The sequence below is a fragment of the Heptranchias perlo genome, chromosome 1, assembly GCF_035084215.1.
Source record: "Heptranchias perlo isolate sHepPer1 chromosome 1, sHepPer1.hap1, whole genome shotgun sequence".
NCBI lineage: Eukaryota > Metazoa > Chordata > Chondrichthyes > Hexanchiformes > Hexanchidae > Heptranchias > Heptranchias perlo.
In genome coordinates, this window is record NC_090325.1 from 187,157,726 (window position 1) to 187,185,292 (window position 27,567).

General features: G+C 41.1%; 1 protein-coding gene across 1 annotated transcript in view; it reads right to left on the bottom strand.

The window, feature by feature from the left end:
• Positions 1 to 819: 819 nt before the first annotated feature.
• hadh (hydroxyacyl-CoA dehydrogenase) overlaps positions 820 to 27,567 on the bottom strand; it is a 32,911-nt gene continuing 6,163 nt past the window's right edge. Inside the window, exons 2-8 of the mRNA XM_067994434.1 lie at positions 17,293 to 17,421; positions 12,491 to 12,648; positions 11,343 to 11,469; positions 10,308 to 10,397; positions 8,123 to 8,195; positions 5,633 to 5,749; positions 820 to 1,327 (exon numbers count right to left, since the gene is read on the bottom strand). Of these exons, the coding sequence (XP_067850535.1) occupies positions 1,209 to 1,327; positions 5,633 to 5,749; positions 8,123 to 8,195; positions 10,308 to 10,397; positions 11,343 to 11,469; positions 12,491 to 12,648; positions 17,293 to 17,421 (813 nt within the window). The 3' untranslated portion in view covers positions 820 to 1,208. The remainder of the gene's footprint in view (positions 1,328 to 5,632; positions 5,750 to 8,122; positions 8,196 to 10,307; positions 10,398 to 11,342; positions 11,470 to 12,490; positions 12,649 to 17,292; positions 17,422 to 27,567) is intronic.

Genomic DNA, 27,567 nt, shown 5'->3' on the forward strand with positions numbered 1-27,567 from the left:
TTAGAAGCACCAACCTCATTTAAATTCGCCAGGTGAGCTGCAGGGTGCCGAACAGGCAGCTCGCCAGATTGAAGACTGGAAATCGGGCCAGAGGTAAGATCTGGGGCGGGGGGAGATCGCGACCATGGAGGGCGGGGGTCCCGGAGAAAAGAAGCCATTGCTGGAGATGCTCTGACTAGGACTGGATTAGTATAAATGGAATCAAGCAAGCACTGAGCTGAGAGGGCATAATGGGAGATGGGAGAGAAACTAGAGAGAAACGGGGGTTCAGAACTAAGACTGGGGGAGCCTGGAGTGAGGCTTGGCTTGGTGGGCAAAGGAATGAGAACAAATTAGCAGAGGCGGCAGAACAGATGGTCTCAATCTTAGTGACAAAGAAGTGCATGAGCCCCTCACACTTGTGGTTGGAGCAGAGGGTGGAGGGGACAGAGGAGAGGTGTTTAAAGAGACGGATGTCATGGAGAAAGGAAGCTGGAGGGTTATCTGTCATACGTTTTTTCTGTCACTTAGGAATTAAATGATGCATAGGGACTATTGTAAACAATTTTACAACATCAAGTTATAGTCCAACAATTTTATTTGAAATTCGCAAGCTTTCGGAGGCTTCCTCCTTCCTCAGGTGAATTCACCTGAGGAAGGAGGAAGCCTCCGAAAGCTTGTGAATTTCAAATAAAATTGTTGGACTATAACTTGGTGTTGTAAAATTGTTTACAATTGTCAACCCCAGTCCATCACCATCATCTCCACATCATGCATAGGGACTAGGCAACATACAAAGTAAATATAAATAATACAAAATAAATATAAATGGGATCTGAATTATGCAATTCAAGTGGCATTTTATTGATAAATTGAAAAGTGAAAAAAGATCTTACAAATTCAATGCCCAAGGACATTTCAAGTGCATCAATAGGAAGAACAAAGATTTCTTTGTGTGTATAATAATTTTTAAGGCACCTCTATGCATTGAAGCAATTAATTTAACAAATTAAAAACCGTGGTTTAAAAGATTACATACCTCAATCTACACCAGGCTGGGTCAGCATTATTCAGTTTGCAGCCATATTAATATTTTGAAAATATTACATTGTACAAATATTACAGTGTACTGTACCAAGTAAATGCAAGAGCATTAAGCACAGAGACAACAGTCTGACAGCTTGCATGATTTAGTGTAGAAAAAGTGCAGCAGCAAGACACCTCGCCTACTAGGAATACTTGTAGAAGCCTTCACCAGTCTTTTTACCCAGCTTTCCTTCATCCACCAGTTTATTTAACAGAGCGCTGGAGGTAAACAGAGGGTTGTCTGGATCCATCTTATGCCATCCTAAGAAGAAAAATGGCTGTGGTCAATGAAAGCTCATGGTATAAAAACACTTCCTTTTTGTGTAGTTGAGGGAAGCCAAAAAACACAAGCAATTCTTGAAAGTTGTTCTGGTCTGTGCAAGATTCACTAACAGACTGAATCAGGATGTAAAAAGTACATCAAGACACAATTCACTTTTAACCCATCGGGTTACTTCCCCACTTTACATTAAAATTCATCTGACATGAACGTGGTTTTCTTGATTTGTTCAATGATGGCTGTAAGCCAGTTAGCACCATGACAGCAGGACACAATTCCAATTAGCGCTCACAGTGGTCAATTTACACAAATCCACAGCCATAATTCCAAGTTACTTCATTATGACATGAACAAAATATATATCACCCCCTCCCCCAAAACAGGATATCATTCTGGAACAAGATGCCAAGGAGACTGCTGAGCAATATGGCGTGTATATATACCAGAATCTGTTCCACAGTTGTCAGTTGAAGCAATGTTGTAATCGGTGGCAGATGCGGGTATCTGTCATAAATCAGCATTTCAACATTTCAGGGCAACATTTCAGGGGTTTCAACTGTTTGGTCAGAATACTGTTTAACAGTTTACAGTATTAGGATTTTAATCTATGTAGCATTAACAAGCACCACATGCTCCCAGCTTTCTTCATGACACAAGGAAATGATCTACTCCCAGGTGTCCAGTTTCTTCTGTGGCCTGTTGTATTTGCTTCTGATTCATTTTTCCATGTTAAAGACGCTATATAAATGCAAATAGTTGAGGGGAGAGTGCGGCTTTGATTACTGTCCCTTGATTTTCAATCACCACAGAGAGGTTAAGTCACCACGTGGGAATCATGAACATGATCCCATATCCCACCCCTCAGATGCATGTAACTTTGTCACCACATTGCTTTATGCAACTACAATGTTTAAAAGGGTCAGGAAAGTCTAGTGAGAGTACTTGTGTTCAAATTATCTCTCCCTCCTCCAAATCTGTCTGAAAATTGTTAACTATTATAAAATACTGTTGAATTTGTTATCCCTGGAAATCATAGAGCGGTTACAGCACAGAAGGCCATTTGGCCCATCAAGCCCGTGCCAGCTCTTTGTAAGAGCAATAAAGTTAGTCCCATTCCCTCGCTCTTTCCCCGTAGCCCTGCAAATTTTTTTCCTTCAAGTACTTATCCAATTCCTTTTTGAAAGCCACGATTGAATCTGCTTCCACCACCCTTTCAGGCAGCGCATTCCAGATCATAACTACTCGTTGCGTAAAAAAGTTTTTCCTCATGTCGCCTTTGGTTCTTTTACCAATCACCTTAAATCTCTGTTCTCTGGTTCTCAACCCTTTCGCCAATAGCAACGGTTTCTCTTTATTTACTTTATCTAAACCCCTCATGATTTTGAACACTTCTATCAAATCTCCTCTTAACCTTCTCTGCTCTAAGGAGAACTTTGGGTCACTCCCTTCTCAGCTGCTCCAGGTGAACAATGTTATGGACAGAGGGGTGTGAGCATCCTGGAAAGGATCTTTTTCAATGCAGTAGGGGCTTGCACATCAGACTAGCCTGGAAGCCAATCTGGAGCCACCCAAGCCCCGAAAGCCAGAACCAGTGCAACCAAAGCCCAACAAGAGTCAGCACTAAGAGGAGAGAAATGGAAATGGTCCCACCCTGAATGGGATCTTCACCTATATATATTGGGCTCACTTGGAAAATAAATTAAAAAGTGCAAAAGTTAAGTCAAGATTCAGTACTTAAGATATCATCTAATGTCAGGTTAACTATTGAGCAGTAGGCTGCAACTGATGCTTAATTGGCAGGAAGCTTAGCCCACAACCACCTTCATTAATAAAACCAAGTCCTTTTCTAAAAAGTGGTTCAATATGCTGTCTTCAATAGAAATTAAGACCTTTCCCCAAGGTTGATATTATAGTCATTGAGTACTAGGTTGCCATATTATCTAGTATTCATAACCTACCAACTTTAAATTGACTAACGTTCCAGGATATAGAAGGCCTGATGAGTGCAAATGTAGAACACGCCCACAGGGATTTTACTTTTTGAAAAGGATTCATGCACTACCATAGCACCACCTACTGGTCACTCCTTCAGCACTGTACGTTTATTGTAATAGAATTATTCCAGGAATAACATTTGGAGGATTTCAAGTTAAGATCTTTAAAAGCAATAGCAACTTCAACTGTATCCAGATCAGTTTAATACTGATTGTAATTAATTATTTAATTGACAACAGTTTGTTACCATAAAAACTAGAATACATGTCACCCTCGTGACTTTTAAAATCAGACCAGCAAAACATTGCACAAGATACATACACAGGTTATAAATCCTTACACGATGGTACACCCTGTGCATCAGATTTTAAAAGTATGAATATCATTTTAGATCAGCAGTAGAGGTCCTACAAGAGGTGATTTAGAGGTACACAGTGCTTGGAAGCATAAAAATGTCATGCCAAGGCAACGAAGAAGAAAGGTTTGCTCCCGCTTGCTGCTGAGCTTGTAATCACCGCCATTCTGGTATGGGGTTACTTCAAGGGGAACCCACGTGCCTTCACACAGCTGGGGAAGAAAAACTGCAATCCTATTCAGGCTGCTGCATATCACGTGGTTGTAGCAATGGAGCCAGACTAGGGAAAAGGTCACTTGAATGTTTATCTTCTCAGCAGCAGTTGGTGAGTTGACCAAGAATTCAGGAACAAAACATTTGATACTCAAAAAACCAAGTAAAACAGGTGAAAGCACAGTGTTCCAACCTATTCCCCTAATTTTAAAATGCTCCATTTAATGCTGCAAATGAACCGTTAATACTATTTGTAAGAAAGATTAAAATACATTATAAAGACACACTAGGATCATCACACACTTACGCACAATAGTTTAGGCAATGAACAGGTTATTTACAATCAAACTTGCATTTAACCATACTTATGTTACATAGAGATCAAAAATGGGACTGGGAAATTATATGCAGATATATGAGCATCACCACCAATGTGCTGTCAAGACTGAATATGAGCAGACTGGATAATTTGGGATCCTTCCAAAGTTCAGGCATTGAGCTTCCTTACATACGTACTCACACCAAAACCGAGTGCAGTCGAACCCGTTTCTAACAACAGGCGTGGCCGTAAAAGTGACTCATTACATCAGGTTTTCATTACATCAGGATTTTTGGTCAGTTTCCATAGCACATTACAATAAGCATTATACTTAGTGGTTGGAACATGATATCTTCAATAAAGCGACGTGCTTCAGAGAGGATACCGTATTAGCACAAGATTTAGCTTGTTCACTATTCAAATAAACTTTAATACAAAAAAGGGCCTTTAATTTTTGGACAAAATGTATCATTTTTCATTTAAGAGAAACCAGTACAACTAAACAAGTTTTTATCAAACAAAAAAAAAAATCAAACTGTAAAATATGAAAGCAGTCCTCCCCCCCCACCCCCATTTTTTCCCCCTTTAGGGCTCGCCTCTCAATACAAGGTTGACAAAGATAGCCAGTTCATGATGTACTGTGATTACCACAATGCAGGAAGAGGTGTGGTCTCCATGTTTTTTAACCTGGCTGTTGGCTTGACTACAGGTTAGCCATGTTCATAGTCACCCTCTGTCACTGCATCTATAAAACTGATCAGAGTCAGATAGCAGCTTGCTGTTAACCACCTGGTCGTCAGCCATCACATTGCCTCAAAGTCCTCTTGGGTGGGCATGTCGAGCACCTCCCTCAAGTGGTTCAAGACTGGTTCAGGGTTAGAAACAGTAGCCACCTGTGCAGGCGGGAGGTCTGTCCCTTAATTTTGCTGAACTTTCAAACATACAGGCACACCCGGAAGGTGATTGGTGAAGGAGCAGCAGGTTCGATCAGTTTGAAAGGTTCGGCCATGACAGGTCTGTTCAGTGATCTACATTTGGCGATAGTTCCGGTGCCTTGTGTTGTGCTGGCTAATCCTTCCACACTTTGGCCTCGCCCTCCTCTCAATGTCTTCCCCAATCATTTGACTGCCTGACTATGGCTTGCACCCCTCTTCTATCTCATTGTCCCTCTTCTCATCCGGCTGGTACTAAGGGTGCCTATCACCACCCTCCAGCACTTCACCAGTCAATCACATCACTAACTAAAGTCAGGCAGAGGCTAAGTGTGGCCTTGACAAAATCACGAACCATAGTTGTGCAGAGGTTAAACTCCATTGGAGGAATCTTTTTTTTATATATAAATAGCTAAATTACATCAATTACAGGCAAAGGCTACATTAGTAAAGAAAGACTTCACTCTACGTACCATCAATAATAAACTTGCTGGTGTCAAGTCCAACATAATCCAATAATTCAAAAGGACCCATAGGATATCCTGCACCCAGCTTCATTGCCATGTCGATGTCTTCCTTTGATCCATGACCTTGGAAAAACATCAAAATAGTCTCTATATTTTGAAGTAAAATAAACCCAATAAACTGATACTTAAGGGAGTGTACAGTAAAAAGATACCAAGCACAGTTAAAAGGTACCAAGCAGAAAGAGCGATATATAAAATTCATCAGATTTTTACTCAAAGCATGCCAACGGAAAGATTGCTCTGTTGCATCTTTGTAGGCACAAAAAGCTCAATCATATTAACTCAGAAAATAAAGCAGAACAAGACACAGAATATTCTGGATCCATTAAGGATGCATTATTTTGGTCAAAGCTTTGCAGTTTCATGCTCTCTACTATTTTCTACAGTGAGGTAAAAGAGTATCAAGGTCAGAGTTACTGCTGATTACAACCCAATTGCTACTTTGATCTCTCACAAATGCCCAGCAACAGAATATCAAAGGCAAATGGGACCTGATTATCAGCACTCTAAATAAAATAGTACAGCACCACATATGTTTATTTCACTTGAGGCTCAACCCAAGAGAAGCCTGGGGTTTATCTTTGTGTTAGGAATAACATCCGATTTATCTCTGGAGACAGCAACCCCTTTATTAAAACATTTTAACTCAGCACTTAATCATCTAATGACTGAAAAAACACATTTCACTGGTATAACATTCATGGGCATCTGGCCCAGCAAAATTTTTAATTGACCTCCAGCCTTAACAGCTTTTTGGGGAGAGTTCCAGATTACCACTACCCTTTGTGTGAGAAGTGATTCCTAATATCATTCCTGAACAGCCTAGCTCTAATTTTAAGGTTATGCCCCCTGGTTCTGGACTCCCCTACCAGAGGAAATAGTTTCTCTCTATCTACCTAAAAATTCCTTTAATCGTCATAAACACCTCAATTAGATCACCCCTTAATCTTCTATACTCAAGAGAATAGTCTGTGCAGGCTGTCCTCATAATTTAATCCTTTTAGCCCCGGTATCATTCTGGTGAATCTGCGCTGTGCCCCCTCCAAGGCCAATGTATCGTTCTTGAGGTGCGGTGCTATGAACTGAACGCAATACTCCAGATGCGGTCTAACCGGAGCTTTATACTCTATAGAGCTTCTCGATACATTTTGAAAGTGGGAGGTAGTGATAATCTCTTTCTTTCTATCTCCTCTCCCCTCAATTTACACAAGCCATAATGCAGTGTGTATACCATCAGTACTGTACATAGATATTATAAATTAGCTTATCCTGTATAGCCATCTAAAACTAAGACAGTCCCTAACAAACATTTAACTCCCTCCTTCCCCAACCATCTTTTATTTATTTGATCTCAAATCTCTTCATTGCATGTAACAACAACTAAGAACCATTCTTCCAGCCAGTTTTTCCTCAGTTCGATGGTCAAGCTGAAATTTTCCCTTATCATCTGGCAAATTTGTTTTTCATTTTATCTCCTTTCCTTCAGACAATCTTTCCGAAGTATTCTCTGCCTCAACTCAAGTCTCATGAAGTCTCCCCCTCCCTAGATCACGTGCATTCCAGTTGAAGCTTTACTCTGGCAAAAAACTCACTCACCCAAGTCAGGATTTGACTGACAGCCCTGTTGCATATTGATTTCTTTTTAAACTGCTGGGGTGGAGCAAAGAAATAAACTCAACAGTGGTGCTTTTTACTTTCAATATAAAATCAAACTACAGATAGTTCAAAAGGAAATCCACTTCACCCTCTAGGAAGGGCACGGAAATTATAGCAAAGTTCTATAAAACCAATCTGTTTCTATCACAGTGGCAAGAATAGCTGCAATTCCGTTTTCCTTCTTGCCAAAGTTTAAGCATCAACAATACTGGAGACCGAAATCAAACTCTATAAAAAAACACCTTCACTAAGTTTTTGTTGAGCCAGTCTAATGAAATATCTGAAAACAGGGCTAACCTTTTATTGCCCTATGCATCACTGCCATAGAAGTGTTAGTTTTAACTGCAGAAACATGAGGGCAGAGGGTTTGCTTTGGAAGTGGAGTAGGGAGAGCAGAAAATATAAATCGTTATAAGCAATCTTGAAGGGTCACAAAATTAGAGATAGCTCAACACCTCTAATGAGGTTCTAAAGCCAAATGGATTCTTACAAAAATTGAGGATCTTGTGCAATCCTTTGTACAAGGACTCATTTCTGGTTTAATTGTGCTTTGAAGTCACTACCCGCTAGCCTGGTGAGGGGCAAGCAAGCTTTGACAGATGTTAGTTACACAGCATGTAACATTTTGCCACCTGTGCTAAATTAAAACATACAAAGTTCTTGCTATGGAAGAGAAAAATAGAGAATGCTCTTCTCATTTTGGGAAATCGAATGTCATTTGAAACATATCTTTCCAATACCTAGTTTTTAAAAATCTTGCATGGCTTAAATTTTAATTACCTCTCTCATGTAGCCGGACGGCTTCCATCAAGTACGGCACCAGAAGACGGTTCACAATAAATCCAGGGGTATCCTATGGGGAAAGAGCAAGTTAAATAAAATCCTGAATCAGTAATAAAGCTCCCTTCATGCTTATAAGGGTCTCAGTAAATAAAATGATAAATTCATTTTTAAATTATACATTGCATAAAACTAAATACTCAACCAAGAATTATCAAATGCAGAATTTATTTCATAAGCAAGTAAAAAGTCTGCGTTCTACACTTGGAATTATATACAAATGGAACTATATAATTTTAAAAAGTTAGAGGACATCATGCTCAAAGTGTACAGTGCTCTGGTTAAACCATATTTTGAGTACTGTACCTTGTTCTTGCCAGTGAGACATAAAGGAGACATTCAAGCCCCAGAGGCAGTTCAAAGAAGAGCCATGAGGCTGATGTATAGTGTCAGAGGATGACCAGAGAAACTGAGGCCTTTCAGCCTTGAAAGGAGATGAGTGAGAGGTGAACTTATAGACATATACGAGGTAGTAAATAGAAAGGATAAGTCTGGAAAATTACTGCAAACTAAACCATGAGTGGGATAAGGGAACACAGGCTCAAACTAGTAAAAGACAAATTTAGGACTGATATTGTCAGGAAGCTTGTCATACAGAGTGAATGACATATGGACCAGAATTCTTGATAGGGTAGTGGAGGCGAATACCCTGGATTAATTCAAGATACAGCTAGATGAAATAATGGGAGAACTGTAGGGCCTTTCTTAAAATAGGCCAAAGGACCCTTCTCATCCATATACACTATTGGGATTATTTTTACCTTCACCGCCTGGGCAGTAATCTGGTACAGCGGATCGTCCACCTGTTGTACAACCCGTACAATTTTCAACCCATTCATTTTTAAGTGCTCACCAATTTTATCTTGAATTTTCAACTTCGGCAGGGCGTAAAACTAACAGTAGCGGATCAGCCTTTGGCAAGCTTATAAAAGCCCTATTTCTGTTTATATTTTCTATAGCCTTTTTTTCATATTTCTTTTTAGTCCTTCTAATCTCTCTTTTCTCCTCCCCTCTACACTTGCTATATTCTTCATAATTATTTGTTAGTATTGATGGCCTTAAATGTTATACATGCTTCCCTTTTAAGTTTCAGTTTAGTTTTAATCTATTTATTCACAGAACTCTATTCCTTAATGTATCCTCTTTTTGCCTTACAGGAATATTTTACCTATTTTATACTCTATCCATCTCATATTTGAAAATTTCCCACTGCTAGTCCGTCAACCTGTTTGCTAACTTTTCTGCCCAGTTAAATTGGACCAGATCCCTTCTTAGCTCACTAAAAACTTCACCATTTTCCAGGCCAGCACTGTTATCTTTGACTACTATCCTTTTCTATTGTTACATTGAATCTAACTATGTTGTGGTCGTTATTTCCCAATTGCTTTCCTACTCTCACATCAATTACTCGTCCCACTTCATTTCCCAGAACCAAATTAGGGAATCTTCTTTTCTTGTTTGACTAGAAACATAATGATCTAGGAAGTCGTCCTGGATATATTCTAATAAGTGTTCCTCTATGATCACATGCATTACTTTTATTCCAATTTATTTTGGGATAGTTAAATTAACCCATTATTGCCCAGTTGCATATTTTTCAGAACTATCTCAGATCTCACTTTCTCATATCCACTATTTAGTAGCCTGTAATGCACACTGAGAATTGTATCATTTCCCTTCCTATTTAAGATAGAATCCATATGGATAGAATTAACACAACCTTATATGTGTTAACTTTAACCTTTCTTCATAAACAAGGTTGACAAGACCTGGCATCATCATTGCTACCCTAAGCTACACTCTCTCAGCAGCAATCTCTCTAGTGGTATGGTGGCCAGTACAGCACATAGAACCCAAATAGGTCATGCTGTGGCATCTGAGGCAACACTGACAATTTAGGGATAGTTTTGTACCATGGACCTATGTGGACTAGGAATTAAGTTGAGACTGCCCAAACTGATTTTGCATTTAACCCTTAAAGCCAGTAGACAGAGGAAACTTTCATCCCATCAGGCTGGGCTGGATTTGAAACCAGGTCCCAGAGGTGATATACCAGTCTCTAAACCACTGCAGTACCTAGAGCTCATTGTGAAGAAAAAGGTAACTAGTGCAGGCAGTAACTTACCTTACAAGCCACAGGTTTTTTCCCCAAAGTTTTGCTGAAATTCATTAGTGCTTCAAATGTCTGCTGGCTGGTCATTGGAGTCTGAACCACCTGTTCATAAAGATTTTTTTAAAAATAAAAAATGCAACATTAACAAGAATAAACCCATTAACAACAAAATACCCATTCAAGGAACTGCATCCCAAACTTTTTCTAGATTTAATTTATACAAAAACTTTTGCAATAAAGCAATTAAACTTGAGGCTATTTACAGTGCAAAACAAAACTGAACATGCCAAAGTAATATTGTTTTAAAAACTGAGTAACACTCTTTAACAGCTCTTAATTTCAACTGCACTTAGTTTCACAAGTGTTAATATGGCTGGTTAAGTCCCTTATCCCAGAGTGGAGCTCTGTACTCTCCAACTTTCCTGGAGGGTGATTAGAAACAGAAATAGGATGCAAGAAATGGAGGTAGCTAAACAAGGCAGTGCAGAATGGGCAGAGGAAGGATAAAAAAAGAGAAGCAAGGAAAATGGAGCAAGCAAGAAAAGGGTGAATGAATTATCCAAGTCTCTGGGATAAACTGAAACTTTAAACAAACAGCTCCGAACTTCATTACAGAACAACTTGTGTTAGCTAGGTGTTCTGCATTTCACACTCTTTATTTTGGGAAACGAGAGGAAGGGAAGAAGGAAAATGCAGTGGATATTTAAACCAATCCTCAGAGCCAATTTTTAAACAAAAAGTAGTTATCACAAGCATCCATGCTATATATTTGGGGAAAGATTAAGAGCTTTTGATACCACACCTCTAGGATGTATGAGGGAGTCTTAAATAGCAGAGGTTCTCTCCTCAGTCATCTGAGCTTTAATAAACTAAATATTCAGAATATTCTACAGAACACAATTGACATTGGTAAAGCATTAGCTTTGATATTCTGATTAAAACACAGACTAATGACTCTCTGATTCAATTTAATAAAAGATAGCTAGGAATAGTTTTTTTACCCTTTCCATTTGTCTCTGCAGATAATAGAAAACTATGAAAACAAACCTCCACTAGCTTCATCAAGGGTACAGGGTTGAAAAAATGGAGCCCACCAAACCGGTCCTGTCTGGTTGTAGCATTTGCTATTTCTGTGATTGGCAGTGATGAAGTATTGCTCACGAAAATAGTACTCCTATCAGGGTAACAAAGAAAACAAAGTTACGCCTTCAAAACACCAAAATACTTGTAAGGAAGCTTACTGCTTTTCATTTTCCATTAAAACTACATTTTAAAACCCCTGGTCTTAACAATGATGGAAGGGTAAGAGTAAATACTTCCAAGAACCAAAATAATTATTGCTGTAGATTTAATCGATTCCAGTATCTCTATAAATTCACTAGGTTCCCCGATTACTAAAAAGCTGTACCACCATTTCCACAATGTACCAATTCAGCCATCATAAAATCCAATGTGTCAATTTCACTTTGAAAAATTACATTTTAGTTTTTCCCCTCTTCCCTCAGTGATGAACACAGTATCTGCACTTACAAAGAATCAAGAATTACTGACCTGAGAATTATCAGCATAGCCTTATTGTATAACAATAATGAGCTTATTTGAAAAATATTGAGGAAACATCCTACAACTTGAAGTTATGATCAGTTCACTAATGAACAAAAATGGCATACTGGAAAGGCCCTTTTCCAATATTCTTTGTGGATCCATCAGTATTTATTTAGCAAAATACATCAGTTATTCAAAAAAGAACCAGTATTGTTAAGTGAGAGATTTGAGTACATAGTCTAGGCTTACACTCCAGTGCAGTACTGAAGGAGTGCTGCACTATCGGAGATACCGTCTTTCGGATGAGAAGTTAAATTGAGGCCCGTCTGCCCTCTCAGGTGGATGTAAAAGATTCCATGGCACTATTCAAAGAAGAGCAGGGGAGTTCTCCCAGGGTCGTGACCAGTATTTATCCCTCAACTAACACCACTAAAAAAAGATTATCTGGTCATTTATATCATTGGCTGTTTGTGGGACGTTGCTATGTGAAAATTGGCTGCTGCGTTTCCCACATTACAAAAGTGACTACACTTCAAGAAAGTACTTAATTGGCTGTAAAGCGCTTTGGGACGTCCTGAAAGGCGTGATATAAATGCAAGTCTTTCTTTCTTTATTTCACTGGGAGAATAAAATATAATTCAAATACTTACTCCGAAGCAAACTTATCCAGTTTTTTAAAAAGTTCCTGTTTAACATTAACATTTTCCACAATAGCCTCCACGACTAGGTCCGTGCTGTGCACTACAGAAGCAGCATCTGTACAGGTACTGATTCTCTGAAGCGTCTGCTGCACGAATTCTGCACCAGCCTACAGTGTTGGAAGAGAGCAGTAATGAACAACAAGATCCAGTTGTCCTTCCCACTTATGTTCAGTCACAATTTTGTCAGCAACCCTGTGACAATGTACAGTGAATGATTATTAAAATAGGTTACCCATTGCTACATTCTAAAATGGCACTGCAAAGTTAAACCATTATGACGATGCATTGACAATTTGCAACTTGTCAAAGCAGCTTAAATTGAGAATAGAGTGGTTGTTTCCATGCCACAGTTATTATTAATTATATATAACCATGAACATTTCTAGACTCAAAAGAAATCCTGGAAGGTTTTAAATACTTCAGCTATTATATATTTTAAATTGAGAAATTTAGGAACTCATTTCCCCACCCATGAACATTCTCCCATATACTCACTTCCACCCAGAGGTGCTCTGATGATGTATGTTATTGGGGCAGCCCATGTACATCCTGGCATACTTCCACTCACTTACACTGAAATTAGCTGTTCAGACGGGTCTGGATGATGATGCGGAAATGCCATCCTGGTACTAACTTTCCCAGCACAAGTGCCTGTAATCAGTCCTAAATATACGTGAACGAAGCAATTCCTGGATGTCCCCATAACCATGTTATCAGAGTAGCTCCAGGCACAAATAGGGAACCTAAAGTAACGAGACTGCACAGGTAGGAAAATCAGTTACTAAACTGAAGTTATCTGCTTAGAGGCTGGAGACTTGTCCCTCAGTTTTAAAAAAAGTTGTACAGAGGGAGGAGTATTTTATTCTGAAAATACTCAAGGCATTCTTTCTCCTGTAACAGTTTCAAGAGCCAACAGAAACAGATGGAATTCAACCACTTCCACCAAGGACAGTGTTTAACATCAGTTTAAACAGACTATCCTCATGCCAGTCTACAGAGACACATCTGAATGGCTACAAACCAGATATTACAATAACTCCTTTTCCAACTTAGCTGTGGTTGTTAAAGAAAAAACTGGGGTTAGACTGCAATCTACAGCAGAAGTTCTAAAGTTTAATCCTGGCTGTTCCAAAAAGCCTGATTTGCCTAAATTCAAGCTTTGAAGTTTTAGATCAAAAGAAAAAATATAGTCTAATAAGTAGGCGAGACAGTCACAGCAATTACCACTCAATTCCACACATGGAGCACTGTAATAAGGAGTCCTAACAGACTTAATAAAAAAGGAATCTGATTTATGATTAGCTTAATACATTGGTACCCCAGATATTGCGCCACAGTAGGATGAAAGTTCACATCCATCATTTTGAACACAGAAAGATCCCGATTTTGGACACATACATTGAGGTGCATAGGGAGAAGAAAAGGAAAACAGATCAAGTTGTTTTTTCATTTGTTTTTGGGATGTGAGGGATGCTGGCAAGGCCACATTTACTGCTGCATCTCCAACTTCTCTTTCCTCCCCAAGGTCCTTGAATGTGTTGTTGCCTCCCAGATCTGTGCCTGATTCATCTCTCCTTGACCTCTGTGTAGCCTTCGAAGCCATTGACCACACCATCCTCCTCCGACACCTCTCCTCCAATGCCCAGCTGTGTGGGACTACTTTCACTTGGTTCCACTCTTACCTATTGATTCGTAGCCAGAGCATCTCTACCAATGGCTTCTCTTTCCAACCCTTCACTGTCACCTCTGGAGTCCCCCAAAGAATCCATCCTTGGGTTCTCCATCTTCCATATCTGCATGCTGCCCCAGACATGGGATTAGCATTTACATGTATGCTGAGAACACCCATCCCTACCTCGCCACTGTCAAGCCATCCATTACATTATCAGCTTCCATGTCCAACATCCAGTCTTGGATGAGCCTTAACTTGCTGCAGTTAAACATAGCCCTTGCTAGAGCCCATAGTTCTTTAGCCCCTGCCACAAACTTAGGTACCCTCACCACTGATTCCTTCTCTCTCCCTGCCCACTGTCTCAAGCTGAACTTGACTGTTCACAGCTTTGGCATCCTATTCAATACTGAGCTGAGCTTTCAACCTCATTTCCTCTCCATCACAAAGAGTCCCAATTCTCCCTCAGTAACATCACCTGCCTCCACCCCACCTCAGCCCATCTCCTGCTGAAACCCTCATACATGCCTTTGTCCAGGCTCAATTGCTCCAGTGCTTTCCAAACTGGCGTCCCACCCTCCATAAACTTCAGCTCATCCAAAACCCTGCTCCCTGTACTCTATCCCACATCAAGTCCCGATCACCCATGTCCTCTGTGACCTACATTGACTCCTGTGTCCCAAATGCCTCAAATTTAAAATTCTCATCCTTGTGTTTAAATCCATCCATGGCCTCACCACTCATCTTTGTAACTTCCTCCAGTGCTACAGACCCTCTGAATCAAACTCCATCCCTCTCACCCCAGTGACTTGAGCATCCTCCCCGCCTCACTCCACCAGTGGCGGCCATGCCTCAGCCACTTAGGTCAAACTCTCTGGAATTCCCCTCCTAAACCCCTCTGCCTTCCTTTTCTCCTTTAAAGCCCTCCTTAAAACAACCTCTTTGACCAAGTTTAAAGTCACCCCTCCCAAATCTCCTTCTTTGGCTTGGCATCAGTTTTCCTTACATCTCTGAAGTGCAATGGAACATTTTTCTGTATTAAAAGTTGCTATAAAAATTCAAGTCCTTGTTGTCCCTGATCAGTTCCATAATCACATACATTCTATAAAGAGATGTTGGCACCTTAGAATTACTTTCTTTTTGCATTACAATTGCTGATTAGATGCCGCCCTGGCAGTACATGTTTAGAAAAGTGGCTGTATAGGTTTCTCAATTATGGTATATTGGACCGTACCTTTATGTTGGCATATCAACACTCAACATTTGCTCCAAAAGCTGCTTCTAACCAGCATAAAACATAAAACTAGAAAATGGAATAACAGACACACCATCAAGTGTACAACATATAGAAATTATGGTGTAGAATCAGCAGAATACATTTGTACTTTTAAGAAATGTTGTAGTACACAACCTTGATGGTGCAGCCACTGACCCATTTGGAGCCAGGAAGATGGCAGGTTCGATCCCTGGTCTGTGCTGAAATAGCAGATCTTACCCAGAGTGTAAGTGGGACACTATAATTTGCTTCAATGCCCCTGAGATTTGTCCTCCATAGTCAAACAGCATGCCAGCATTCACCATCAAGGCTTACACATGAAGAAGGGCACTATGGCAAGATAACAGAGGGTGCAAATGGAAACATACCCCATAGCATGGAGTTAGACCTTGAAGGAGATGACAGGAAGGGAGAAAATTTCCAGAGAAAATTAATAATAGTTAATAGTGCAGTTGAGAGCTTCTGCCAGTACAGTCCCCCAACAGAAATGTAAATTAATAACTTCAAATCATTTTCTTAGATTAGTGGCTTCTGATAATCAACTTTCCAATACAGTAGTACAATTAAGAAGGATATCCTAAAGCCAATAGGTCAAACTGTTTGCATGACATATTTATTAACTTAACATACAGGAGTTGATGACAGATACTAAACAGTAAACACTCAATTTTCACATACAGTTTTTAAAAAAAATAGGATTCTAAAACGTCTCCCAAATAGCTTTGACCCGTAAAGATTAGCAATGGCCCCGTGTATGATTCGCAGTTGTGCCGAGTTAGCAGATTTCCACCAGGGTGGCAGAAGGAAAATAACACTGGTCTTGGTGGCCGTGGGTTAAGCGGGGAAAATTCCACCAGGATTCCAGTTCCTTATTTGAAGTGTACATGCGTGCACATGGAGATAGGACAGGATTAGGCTCAGTTGTGATGCCCACTTATAACCCATCAACATTCAATGTGAAGGCTAACACATGAAGCATGGCCATTTCAGCAAACAAAGCCTGTGAATCATATCCCATCAAACGAAAAGGGGAGGAATTGCAAAAGGGGGGAAAAACATTAGTTTCTAATCACTATTTAGACTATCCAAAACAGTTCTTAAAAAATCTGTTACAGTTTATCAAAACACACTACATACAAAAACTTACTCCTGACTTCTGAAAAGCTTGACTGATACTGAAACGGGAAGTGATGTCAGCAACAGAACAAAACAGACTGAATATTCAACATGTTCCCAGTGCATAGGGTGTGCTTTCCACATTAGTGGGAAATTGTACTGATTTGACAAGACAAATCAGTGAAACACAATCATCTAATAAGAAAGTTCAGAATGACTGTGATCACTGTGGGACCAAATGATGGATAGGAAAAGGCAAAGCCAAGATGTGGAGGCCAAGGTGCAATAGCAATAGTTAAAAAAAACGTAAAGTCTAGGGCCTGTTTTAGGAGTGGGACTGGCCAAGAATAAAAAGACTAGCCCTTAGTAACTGTGTTACGGCCAATGATCAGCTGAGATTTAATGGCCACATAGTTTCCATTGACCAATTACTTCACTCAAATCTGATGGGCAATCATACAGTTCCCACAGACCTGTGGAATTTTCTGCTGCTAGATTCTTTGCGGGATAAAATACAGAGTAAACTTTTTTTTCATTTCATACCCAAGTGACAATAGAGGTCCACTATCAAAGCTTACAAGAATACTGTTTGGCAAGCTTTCATTGAAATGGCTACTGTCAATACATATTAAAAAGTTTGCTGAACTAGTATACAAACTTCTACAAAATTCATTAATGTAAAAGCATCACCTCAGGCTTATCTATAAACTTCTTCTTGCTTATGCGCCCAACGCTGTCTTCAATTTTCTTCATTGATTTCTTCAAGATATCTTCAGCTTGATCCACCAATATCACTGTGTGTCCTGTTGCAGCAGCTACCTAATAAAAGCAGAAACATCTGTCCATCAGTGACACTTTGTCTGAGCCAACTTAACAATACTCAAAAGATCATTTATCTCCAGGTGAACAAACTCATCAGTCTATATGGGCTTAATGTTCATTGATACCAGGTCACCTCTAATCAATCACACAGTATAATGAAACCCCAGAATATGAGTTCTCCCAACTCAAGAGTGCCTGCTATCAACCAGGCCAGGAGGCAGGACAGAACAAAGAGCTTCGTAGTCAAACAAGGGAAGGTGTTATGAGTAACTTCAATTTACCAGGTTCAGGTTGGGAATTCAATAAACAGATGCAATAGAAGTGAAAACATAATCCTAGAGAAAATATTGGAACGTTACACGCAAGCAAGGGTGCTATTGGACTCTGAAGGAATAGCCAAACTTGGTAGAGCAGATCAGAGTTAGAAAATAGCTTGGCAACAGAACGAAAAGAAAGAACTTGCATTTATATTGTGCTTTTCACAACTTCAGGATGTCCCATAGCGCTTTACAGCCAATAAAATACTTTCTGAAGTGTAGTCACTGTTGTGATGTAGGAAACAGGGATCACAATGTTGTGGAGTTTAATGTTAGGCTTATGATGGAAATGAGAATGAGTACAACTGAAACATTCATGTAGAAAGGCAGATTTTGAAAGGATGAGGGGTGAGCTAAGAAAACTGGACATCAATGTTAGGGGGCAAAAGTGTGGAAGAAAAGTTGTTCATGTTTAGAAATACTACTTGGTGGGGAGAGTGAGATAGTTTGGGTGATGGTGAACAAAAAGCAACATTTAACAAAAAAACAAACTGGATTGCAGAATATAATCCCAAAACACCAATAAAAATCCTAAATCCGATGTAATAAAAAGGAGTTTGATAAATTTAGTCACCTTGAAACAGTGACCTTTATTCGGGGCTGTTTATCAGTTGTAAATTTTTTTGGGGGGAGCTTATGTCAGTTTTAGAATCTGGGCAAAAACATAATGAGGAATAAAGCAACAAAAAAGGGGAGTTGTCTCTAAGGTGTCAAACTACAGGTAGGCTGCTGGACCATATACTCTATTATCAACATTAATTTATTTTAAAAAGTAAACAAAAATGCATTAATATATAAATCTCGTTCAAAAGTGTTAAATCTCAGATTTTAGAAGTATTTTATAGCAGTGTACTTTTTTCCTAGCCAGTATTAGTACTAGAAGCATAAAGGGGAAGCTTGAAAGATTTTTTTTTCACAAAAAAGGATTATTAAAACATGACATTCCCAAGTGGCTTCAAAAAACTTGAAGAGAAATATTAAAGAGCTGTCAGGAAAAAGCAGACTAGATAGCTACGATGTGGAGCCTGCACAGAAACAATGAGCCACATGGCCTCCTTTTGTGCCATTCTACGATTCTATGTTTAGGAATGAACCAACTAGATGAACCAAATAATATTCACCAGTTAACTGGGTTTAAACCTGCTCGAGATGCTGGCAATATATCTAGTAAACTGAGGAGGGGAAAGAGAACACACTTGCCCGAAATGTATTTATTAAGCCTTCCTTAAAAGGTTTATTGTGATATTATTTATCTGAAAACAAAATACAAATTTTTATCTTTATTAATTGCAATGTTTAAAACACCAGCAAGTTGGTTTTTTTGGATAAAAAAGGGCAATACGTCTCTTTATAAAGGTATTTTCTTCTACTAGTATGTTTACTCACATACTAATCCTATTCTCAGAACTCCTATCAAAGTCATTCTGAAACAAGACTGACCAGGGACAAAATCCCTTCAATTTTATTTTAACTTCATCCCAGTGAGATTTGTTTGGTGCCTCCTGGGTCGATGTGTAAAATAGGCACTCAACATGCAGAATACCATGGGCACATGTTCCAGGGCTCCAAAGTATGCAAAATGTAATAAACATTTAAGAAAACAAAAATGTATCTGAACGGTTGCTTTTAATCACCAGCTGTTCGTTTCAGTTATTACTAACTCAGCAAACTATGAATTTGCTTTAGATTCCTTACTTTCAGTGTCAAAACAAAATAGAAAAGCAATTAAAAAAAAGCAAGAAGAAACCCCAGAATGTTGGGACACAAAACCAGAATGGTACAAAATAAGCCTACAGAGGTTTATGCACTGGTCTGACCTCATTTCGAATTCTATGTTCATTTCTGGTCGCCCCATTTCAAAGGGGGTATATGTGCATTGGAAAAGGTGCAAAGAAAAGCAAATAGAATGATTCCAAGTGTAAAGGGGATGAGCTATGAAGAAAGCTGAAAGAACTTTATGCTCTATAGTCTAGAAAGGTCTATAGTCTGGAGAGGTTAAGAATGAGGTGAACCCAGATTACTTTAAGTTCTGCAGGGCATTCTGGAGGCGGAGGGTGAACAGCCAGTAGTCGTGGTCCATATTGGTGCCAACGACATAGGTTAGAAAAAGGGATGAGGTCCTGCAGGGTGAATTTAAGGAGTTAGGAGATAAATTAAAAAGCAGGACCTCAAAGGTAGTGATCTTAGGATTACTACCAGTGCCAAGTGCTCGTGAGTCTAGGAACAGAATAGACCAGATGAATGCATGGCTGCAGGGATGGTGTAGGAGGGAGGAATTTAGATTCCTGGGACATTGGGACCAGTTCTGGGGAAGGTGGGACCTGTACAAGCAGGACAGGTTACACCCAAACAGGTCCGGCACCGATGTCCTCGTGCGGTGTTTTCTAGTGCTGTTGGGGAAGATTTAAACTAGAATGGCAGGAGGATGGGAACCTGAGCAGGGAGACAGAGGAGGGGGAAACAAGGATAGAAACAAAAGACAGAAAGGGAAGAAGCAATAGTGGAAGGCAGAGAAAACAAGGGTGATAAACAAATAGGGCCATAGTGCAAAATAAAATTAAGATGACTAGCAATCTTAAAAAGACAAGTCTAAAGGCATTGTGTCTAAATGTGCGGAGCATTTGCAATAAGGTAGATAAATTAACAGCGCAGATAGATATTAACAGTTATGATATAGTTGCGATTACAGAGACATGGCTGCAGGGTGACCAAAGATGGGAACTGAACATCCAGGGATATTCAATATTTAGGAAGGACAGGCAAAAAAGGAAAGGAGGTGGGGTAGCGTTGTTAGTAAAGGAGGAAATCAATGCAATAGTGAGGAAGGATATTGGCTCGGAAAATCACGATGTGGAATCTGTATGGGTGGAGCTAAGTAACACCAAGGGGCAGAAAACGTTGGTGGGGGTTGTCTATAGGCCCCCAAACAGTAGTGGAGATGTAGGGGAGGGCATTAAACAGAAATTAGAGACGCATGTAAGAAGGGTACAACTATAATCATGGGTGACTTTAATATATATATATAGATTGGTCAAACCAAATTAGCAATAATACTGTGGGGGAGGAATTCCTGGAGTGTGCACGTGAGGGCTTTCTAGACCAATACATTGAGGAACCAACTAGAGAACAGGCGATCCTAGACTGGGTATTTTGCAATGAGAAAGGATTAATTAACAATCATGTTGTGCGGGGTCCCTTAGGGAAGAGCGACCATTACATGATAGAATTCCTCATTAAGATGGAGAGTGAAGTAGTTGAATCCGAAACTAGGGTCCTGAATCTAAATAATGGAAATTATGAAAGTATGAGATGCGAGTTGGCTATGATAGATTGGGGAACTTTACTAAAAGGGATGACGGTGGATAGGCAATGGCTAATATTTAAAGAACGTGTGCAGGAATTACAACAATTATTCATTCCTGTCTGGCGCAAAAATAAAACAGGAAAGGTGGCTCAACCATGGCTTACAAAAGAAATTAGGGATAGTATTAGATCCAAAGAGGAGGCATATAAAATTGCCAGAAAAAGCAGCAAGCCTGAGGATTGGGAGCAGTTTAGAATTCAGCAAAGGAGGACAAAGAGATTGATTAAGAGGGGAAAAATAGAGTATGAGAGGAAACTAGCAGGGAACATAAAAACTGACTGTAAAAGCTTCTATAAATATGTCAAGAGAAAAAGATCATTGAAGACAAATGTAGGTTCCTTAGAGTCAGAAATGGGGGAAATTATAATGGGGAACAAAGAAATGGCAGAACAATTAAACACATACTTTGGTTCTGTCTTCACAAAGGAGGACACAAATAACCTCCCAGAAATGTTAGGGAACCAAGGGTCTAGTGAGAGGGAGGAACTGAAGGAAATCAGAATTAGTAAAAAAATAGTGCTAGGGAAATTAATGGGGCTAAAGGCTGACAAATCCCCAGTATCTGATAATCTACATCCCAGAGAACTAAAGGAAGTGGCCCTGGAAATAGTGGATGCATTGCTGATCATCTTCCAAAATTCTATAGACTCTGGAACAGTTCCTACAGATTGGAGGGTGGCAAATGTAACCCCATTATTTAAAAAAGGAGGGAGAGAAAAAACAGGGAATTACAGACCAGTTAGCCTAACATCAGTAGTGGGGAAAATGCTAGAGTCTATTATAAAAGATGTGACAACAGAACACTTGGAGGGCATTAACGGGATTCGACAAAGTCAGCATAGGTTTATGAAAGAGAAATCATGCTTAACAAATCTATTGGAGTTTTTTGAGGATGTAACTAGTAGGATAGGGGAGAACCAGTGGATGTGGTGTATTTGGATTTTCAGAAGGATTTTGATAAGGTCCCACACAAGAGGTTAGTGTGCAAAATTAAAGCACATGGGATTGGGGGGAATATACTGGCATGGATTGAGAATTGGTTGACAGACAGGAAACAGAGAGTAGGAATAAACGGATCTTTTTCCGGTTGGCAGGCAGTGACTAGTGGCGTACCGCAGGGGTCAGTGCTTGGGCCCCAGCTATTCACAATATATATCAATGATTTGGATGAGGGAACGGAATGTAACATTTCCAAGTTTGCAGACAACACAAAGCTGGGGTGGAATGTGAGCTGTGAGGAGGATGCAAAGAGGCTCCAATGTGATTTAGACAAGTTGGGTGAATGGGCAAGAACATGGCAAATGCAGTATAACATGGATAAATGTGAGGTTATCCACTTTGGTTGTAAAAACAGAAAGACAGATTATTATCTGAATGGTGATAGATTGGGAAAAGGGGAGGTGCAACGAGACCTGGGTGTCCTTGTACACCAGTCGCTGAAAGCGAGCATTCAGGTGCAGCAAGCAGTTAGGAAGGCGAATGGTATGTTGGCCATCATTGCAAGAGGATTTGAGTACAGGGGCAGGGATGTCTTACTGCAGTTATACAGGGCCTTGGTGAGACCACATCTGGAGTATTGTCTGCAGTTTTGGTCTCCTTATTTGAGGAAGGATGTCCTTGCCATGGAGGGAGTGCAACAAAGGTTTACCAGACTGATTCCTGGGATGGCAGGACTGATCTATGAGGAGAGATTGGGTCGACTAAGCCTATATTCACTAGAGTTTAGAAGAATGAGAGGTGATCTCATCGAAACATATAAAATTCTAACAGGACTAGACAGACGAGATACAAGGAGGATGTTCCCGGTGGTTGGGAAGTTCAGAACCAGGGGTCACAGTCTCAGGATACGGGGCATGCCATTTAGAACCGAGATGAGGAGAAATTTCTTCACTCAGAGGGTGGTGAACCTGTGGAATTCTCTACCACAGAAGGCAGTGGAGGCCAAGTCATTAGATGTATTCAAGAAGGAGATAAATATATTTCTTAATGCTAAAGGGATCAACGGATATGGGGAAAAAGTGGGAACAGGGGTCTGAGTTGGACGATCAGCCATGATCATTTTGAATGGCGGAGCAGGCCCGAAGGGCCGAATGGCCTACTCTTGCTCCTATTTTCTATGTTTCTATCAGACCAATAGAGGAAATTTCAGAAATTCAACAAGGGGAAATTTAAAACAGATCTTAGAAAAAACATTATTTGCTCAAAGGAACATAAATGTTTGGAATGATCTATTAGGTAAGAACAGACCTTAGGGGAGTTCAAGATGCAATTGGATGCTTGGCTGAGTGAGCTGAAATACTAGAGGGTCAGGGTTGATGAAGCAAATGAATGGCCTTTTCTCATCATTGACCTTTCCGATATTCCAGTTGGTGCCATTGTTATTATCACCATCCCTGGGTATGTCCTGTCCCACCGGCAGGACAGACCCACCAGAGGTGGCGGTACAGTGATATACAGTCAGGCGGGAGTGGTCCTGGGAGTCCTCAACATTGACTCTGGACCCCATGAAATCTCATGGCATCAGGTCAAACATGGGCAAGGAAACCTCCTGCTGATTACCACCTACCGTCCTCCCTCAGCTGATGAATCAGTCCTCCTCCATGTTGAGCACCACTTGGAGGAAGCACTGAGGGTAGCAAGGGCACAGAATGTACTCTGGTTGGGGGACTTCAATGTCCATCACCAAGAGTAGCTCGGTGGCACCACTACTGACCGAGCTGGCCGAGTCCTAAAGGACATAGCTGCCAGACTGGGCCTGCGGCAGGTGGTGAGCGAACCAACACGAGGGAAAAACTTACTTGACCTCGTCCTCACCAATCTACCTGTCGCAAATGCATCTGTCCATGACAGTACTGGTAGGAGTGACCACCGCACAGTCCTCGTGGAGATGGAGTCCTGTCTTCACACTGAGGGCACCATCCAACGTGTTGTGTGGCACTACCACCATGCTAAATGGGATAGATTCAGAACAGATCTGGCAGCTCAAAACTGGGCATCCATGAAGTGCTGTGGGCAGTCAGCAGCTGCAGAATTGTATTCCAGCACAATCTGTAACCTCATGGCCCGGCATATTCCTCACTCTACCATTACCAATAAGCCAGGGGATCAACCCTGGTTCAATGAGGAGTGCAGAAGAGCATGCCAGGAGCAGCACCAGGCGTACCTAAAAATGAGGTGCCAACCTGGTGAAGCTACAACTCAGGTCTACATGTACGCTATACAGCGGAAGCAACATGCTATAGACAGAGCTAAGCGATTCCACAACCAACGGATCAGATCAAAGCTCTGCAGTCGTGCCACATCCAGTCATGAATGGTGGTGGACAATTAAACAACTAACGGAACGAGGAAGCTCTGCAAACATCCCCATCCTCAATGATGGTGGAGTCCAGCACTTGAGTGCAAAAGACAAGGCTGAAGCGTTTGCAATCATCTTCAGCCAGAAATGCTGAGTGGATGATCCATCTTGGCCTCCTCCCGATATCCCCACCAAGACAGAAGCCAATTATATTCACTCCACGTGATATCAAGAAACGGCTGAGTGCACTGGATACAGCAAAGGCTATGGGCCCCGACAAGATCCCAGTTGTAGTACTGAAGTCTTGTGCTCCAGAACTAGCTGCGCCTCTAGCCAAGCTGTTCCAGTACAGCGACAACACTGGCATCTACCTGACAATGTGGAAAATAGCCCAGGTATGTCCTGTCCACAAAAAGCAGGACAAATCCAATCCGGCCAATCACCACCCCATCAATCTACTCTCAATCATCAGTAAAGTGATGGAAGGTGTCGTTGACAGTGCTATCAAGCGGCACTTACTCACCAATAACCTGCTCACCGATGCTCAGTTTGGGTTCCGCCAGGACCACTCGGCTCCAGACCTCATTACAGCCTTGGTCCAAACATGGACAAAAGAGCGGAATTCCAGAGGTGAGGTGAGAGTGACTGCCCTTGACATCAAGGCAGCATTTGACCGAGTGTGGCACCAAGGAGCCCTAGTAAAATTGAAGTCAATGGGAATCAGGGGGAAAACTCTCCAGTGGCTGGAGTCATACCTAGCACAAAGGAAGATGTAAGTGGTTGTTGGAGGCCAATCATCTCAGCCCCAGGGCATTGCTGCAGGAGTTCCTCAGGGCAGTGTCCTAGGCCCAACCATCTTCAGCTGCTTCATCAATGACCTTCCCTCCATCATAAGGTCAGAAATGGGGATGTTCGCTGATGATTGCACAGTGTTCAGTTCCATTCACAACCCCTCAAATAATGAAGCAGTCCGTGCCCGCATGCGGCAAGACCTGGACAACATCCAGGCTTGGGCTGATAAGTGGCAAGTAACATTCGCGCCAGACAAGTGCCAGGCAATGACCATCTCCAACAAGCGAGAGTCTAACCACCTCCCATTGACATTCAACGGCATTACCAACGCCGAATCCCCCACCATCAACATCCTGGGGGTCACCATTGACCAGAAACTTAACTGGACCAGCCATATAAATAATCTGGCTACAAGAGCAGGTCAGAGGCTGGGTATTCTGCGGCGAGTGACTCACCTCCTGACTCCACAAAGCATTTCCACCATCTACAAGGCATAAGTCAGGAGTGTGATGGAATACTCTCCACTTGCTTGGATGAGTGCAGCTCCAACAACACTCAAGAAGCTCGACACCATCCAGGACAAAGCAGCCCACTTGATTGGCACCACATCTACCACCCTAAACATTCACTCCCTTCACCACCGGCGTACAGTGGCTGCAGTGTGTACCATCCACAGGATGCACTGCAGCAACTCGCCAAGGCTTCTTCGACAGCACCTCCCAAACCCGCGACCTCTACCACCTAGAAGGACAAGAGCAGCAGGCACATGGGAACAACACCTGCACGTTCCCCTCCAAGTCACACACCATCCCGACTTGGAAATATATCGCCGATCCTTCATCGTCGCTTGGTCAAAATCCTGGAATTCGCTTCCTAACAGCACTGTGGGAGAACCGTCACCACACGGACTGCAGTGGTTCAAGAAGGCGGCTCCCCACCACCTTCTCAACGGCAATTAGGGATGGGCAATAAATGCCGGCCTCACCAGCGACGCCCACATCCCATGAACGAATAAAAAAAATTCTACAGATATTCCACTATCATCTTGGAATCAGAAGGTTGTGGGTTCAAGTTCCACTCCAGGATTTGCACACATAACCAATGCTGAAACTCTAATGCAGTACCGAGGGAGTGCTGCACTGTTGGAAGTGCCGGCCTTCAGATGAGACATTAAACTGAGCAACTGTATGTCTGTTCCATGGACTAAAAAGACACTGTGGCACTATTGTGAAGTACAAGCAGCTCCCCCAGTGTTGAAGCCAATCATTCCTCCCTCATCCAATAGTATAAAAAAACCCAAAAGTGATATGTAATTGCAAAGCTCGCTATTTTTTTCTTTAACACCCATCCAGCACCACAATATTGTGAAATAAAGATTAAATATGTAGTCAGACATTCAAAAATGTAAACAACTTGTGATAAGATTAGAGTTCAAACTGGTAACTGATTTTTTTAAAAACTGGATTTTTGGACACTGTGAGGCTTCATGGCCTTGCCCCTGCCTATCTCTGTAACCTCCTCCAGCCCTACAGCCCTCCCAGATCTCTGCGCTTCTGCAATTCTTGCCTCTTGCACATCCCCGATTTTAATCACTCCACCATTGACAGCCAAGCCTTCAGCTGCCTAGGCCCTAAGCTCTGGAATTCCCACTCTAAACCTCTCTGCCTCTCTCTCCTCGTTTAAGACGCTCCTTAAAACCTACTTCTTTAACCAAGCTTTTGGTCACCTGTTCTAATATCTCCTTATATGGCTCGGTGTCAAATTTTGTTTGAAAACCGCTCCTGTGAAGCGCCTTGTCCGTTAACCAATCCTCAATCCATGCTGGTATATTATCCCCAATCCCATGAGCAACCTCTTGTGTGGCACCTTATCAAATGTCTTTTGAAAATCCAAATATACTACATCCACTGGTTCCCCTTTATCTACCCTGCTAGTTACACCCTCAAAAAACTAATAGATTTGTCAAACACAACTTCCCTTTCATAAAACCTTGTTGACTCTGCCTAATCATGTTATGTAAGGAGTCTTACAACACCAGGTTATAGTCCAACAGCTTTATTTGAGATCACAAGCTTTCAGAGCTTTCCTCCTTCGTCAGGTATATATATGCTGTGCCTTTATGGAATCCTACTTCACTCACCTGACGAAGGAGGAAAGCTCCGAAAGCTTGTGATCTCAAATAAAGCTGTTGGACTATAACCTGGTGTTGTAAGACTCCTTACATTTGTCCACCTCAGTCCATCACCGGCATCTCCACATCATAATCATATTATGATTTTCTAAGTGCCCTGTTACTATGTCCTTAATAATATTCTGGCATTTTCCCTACTACTGATGTCAGGCTAACTGGCCTATAGTTCCCTATTTTCTTTC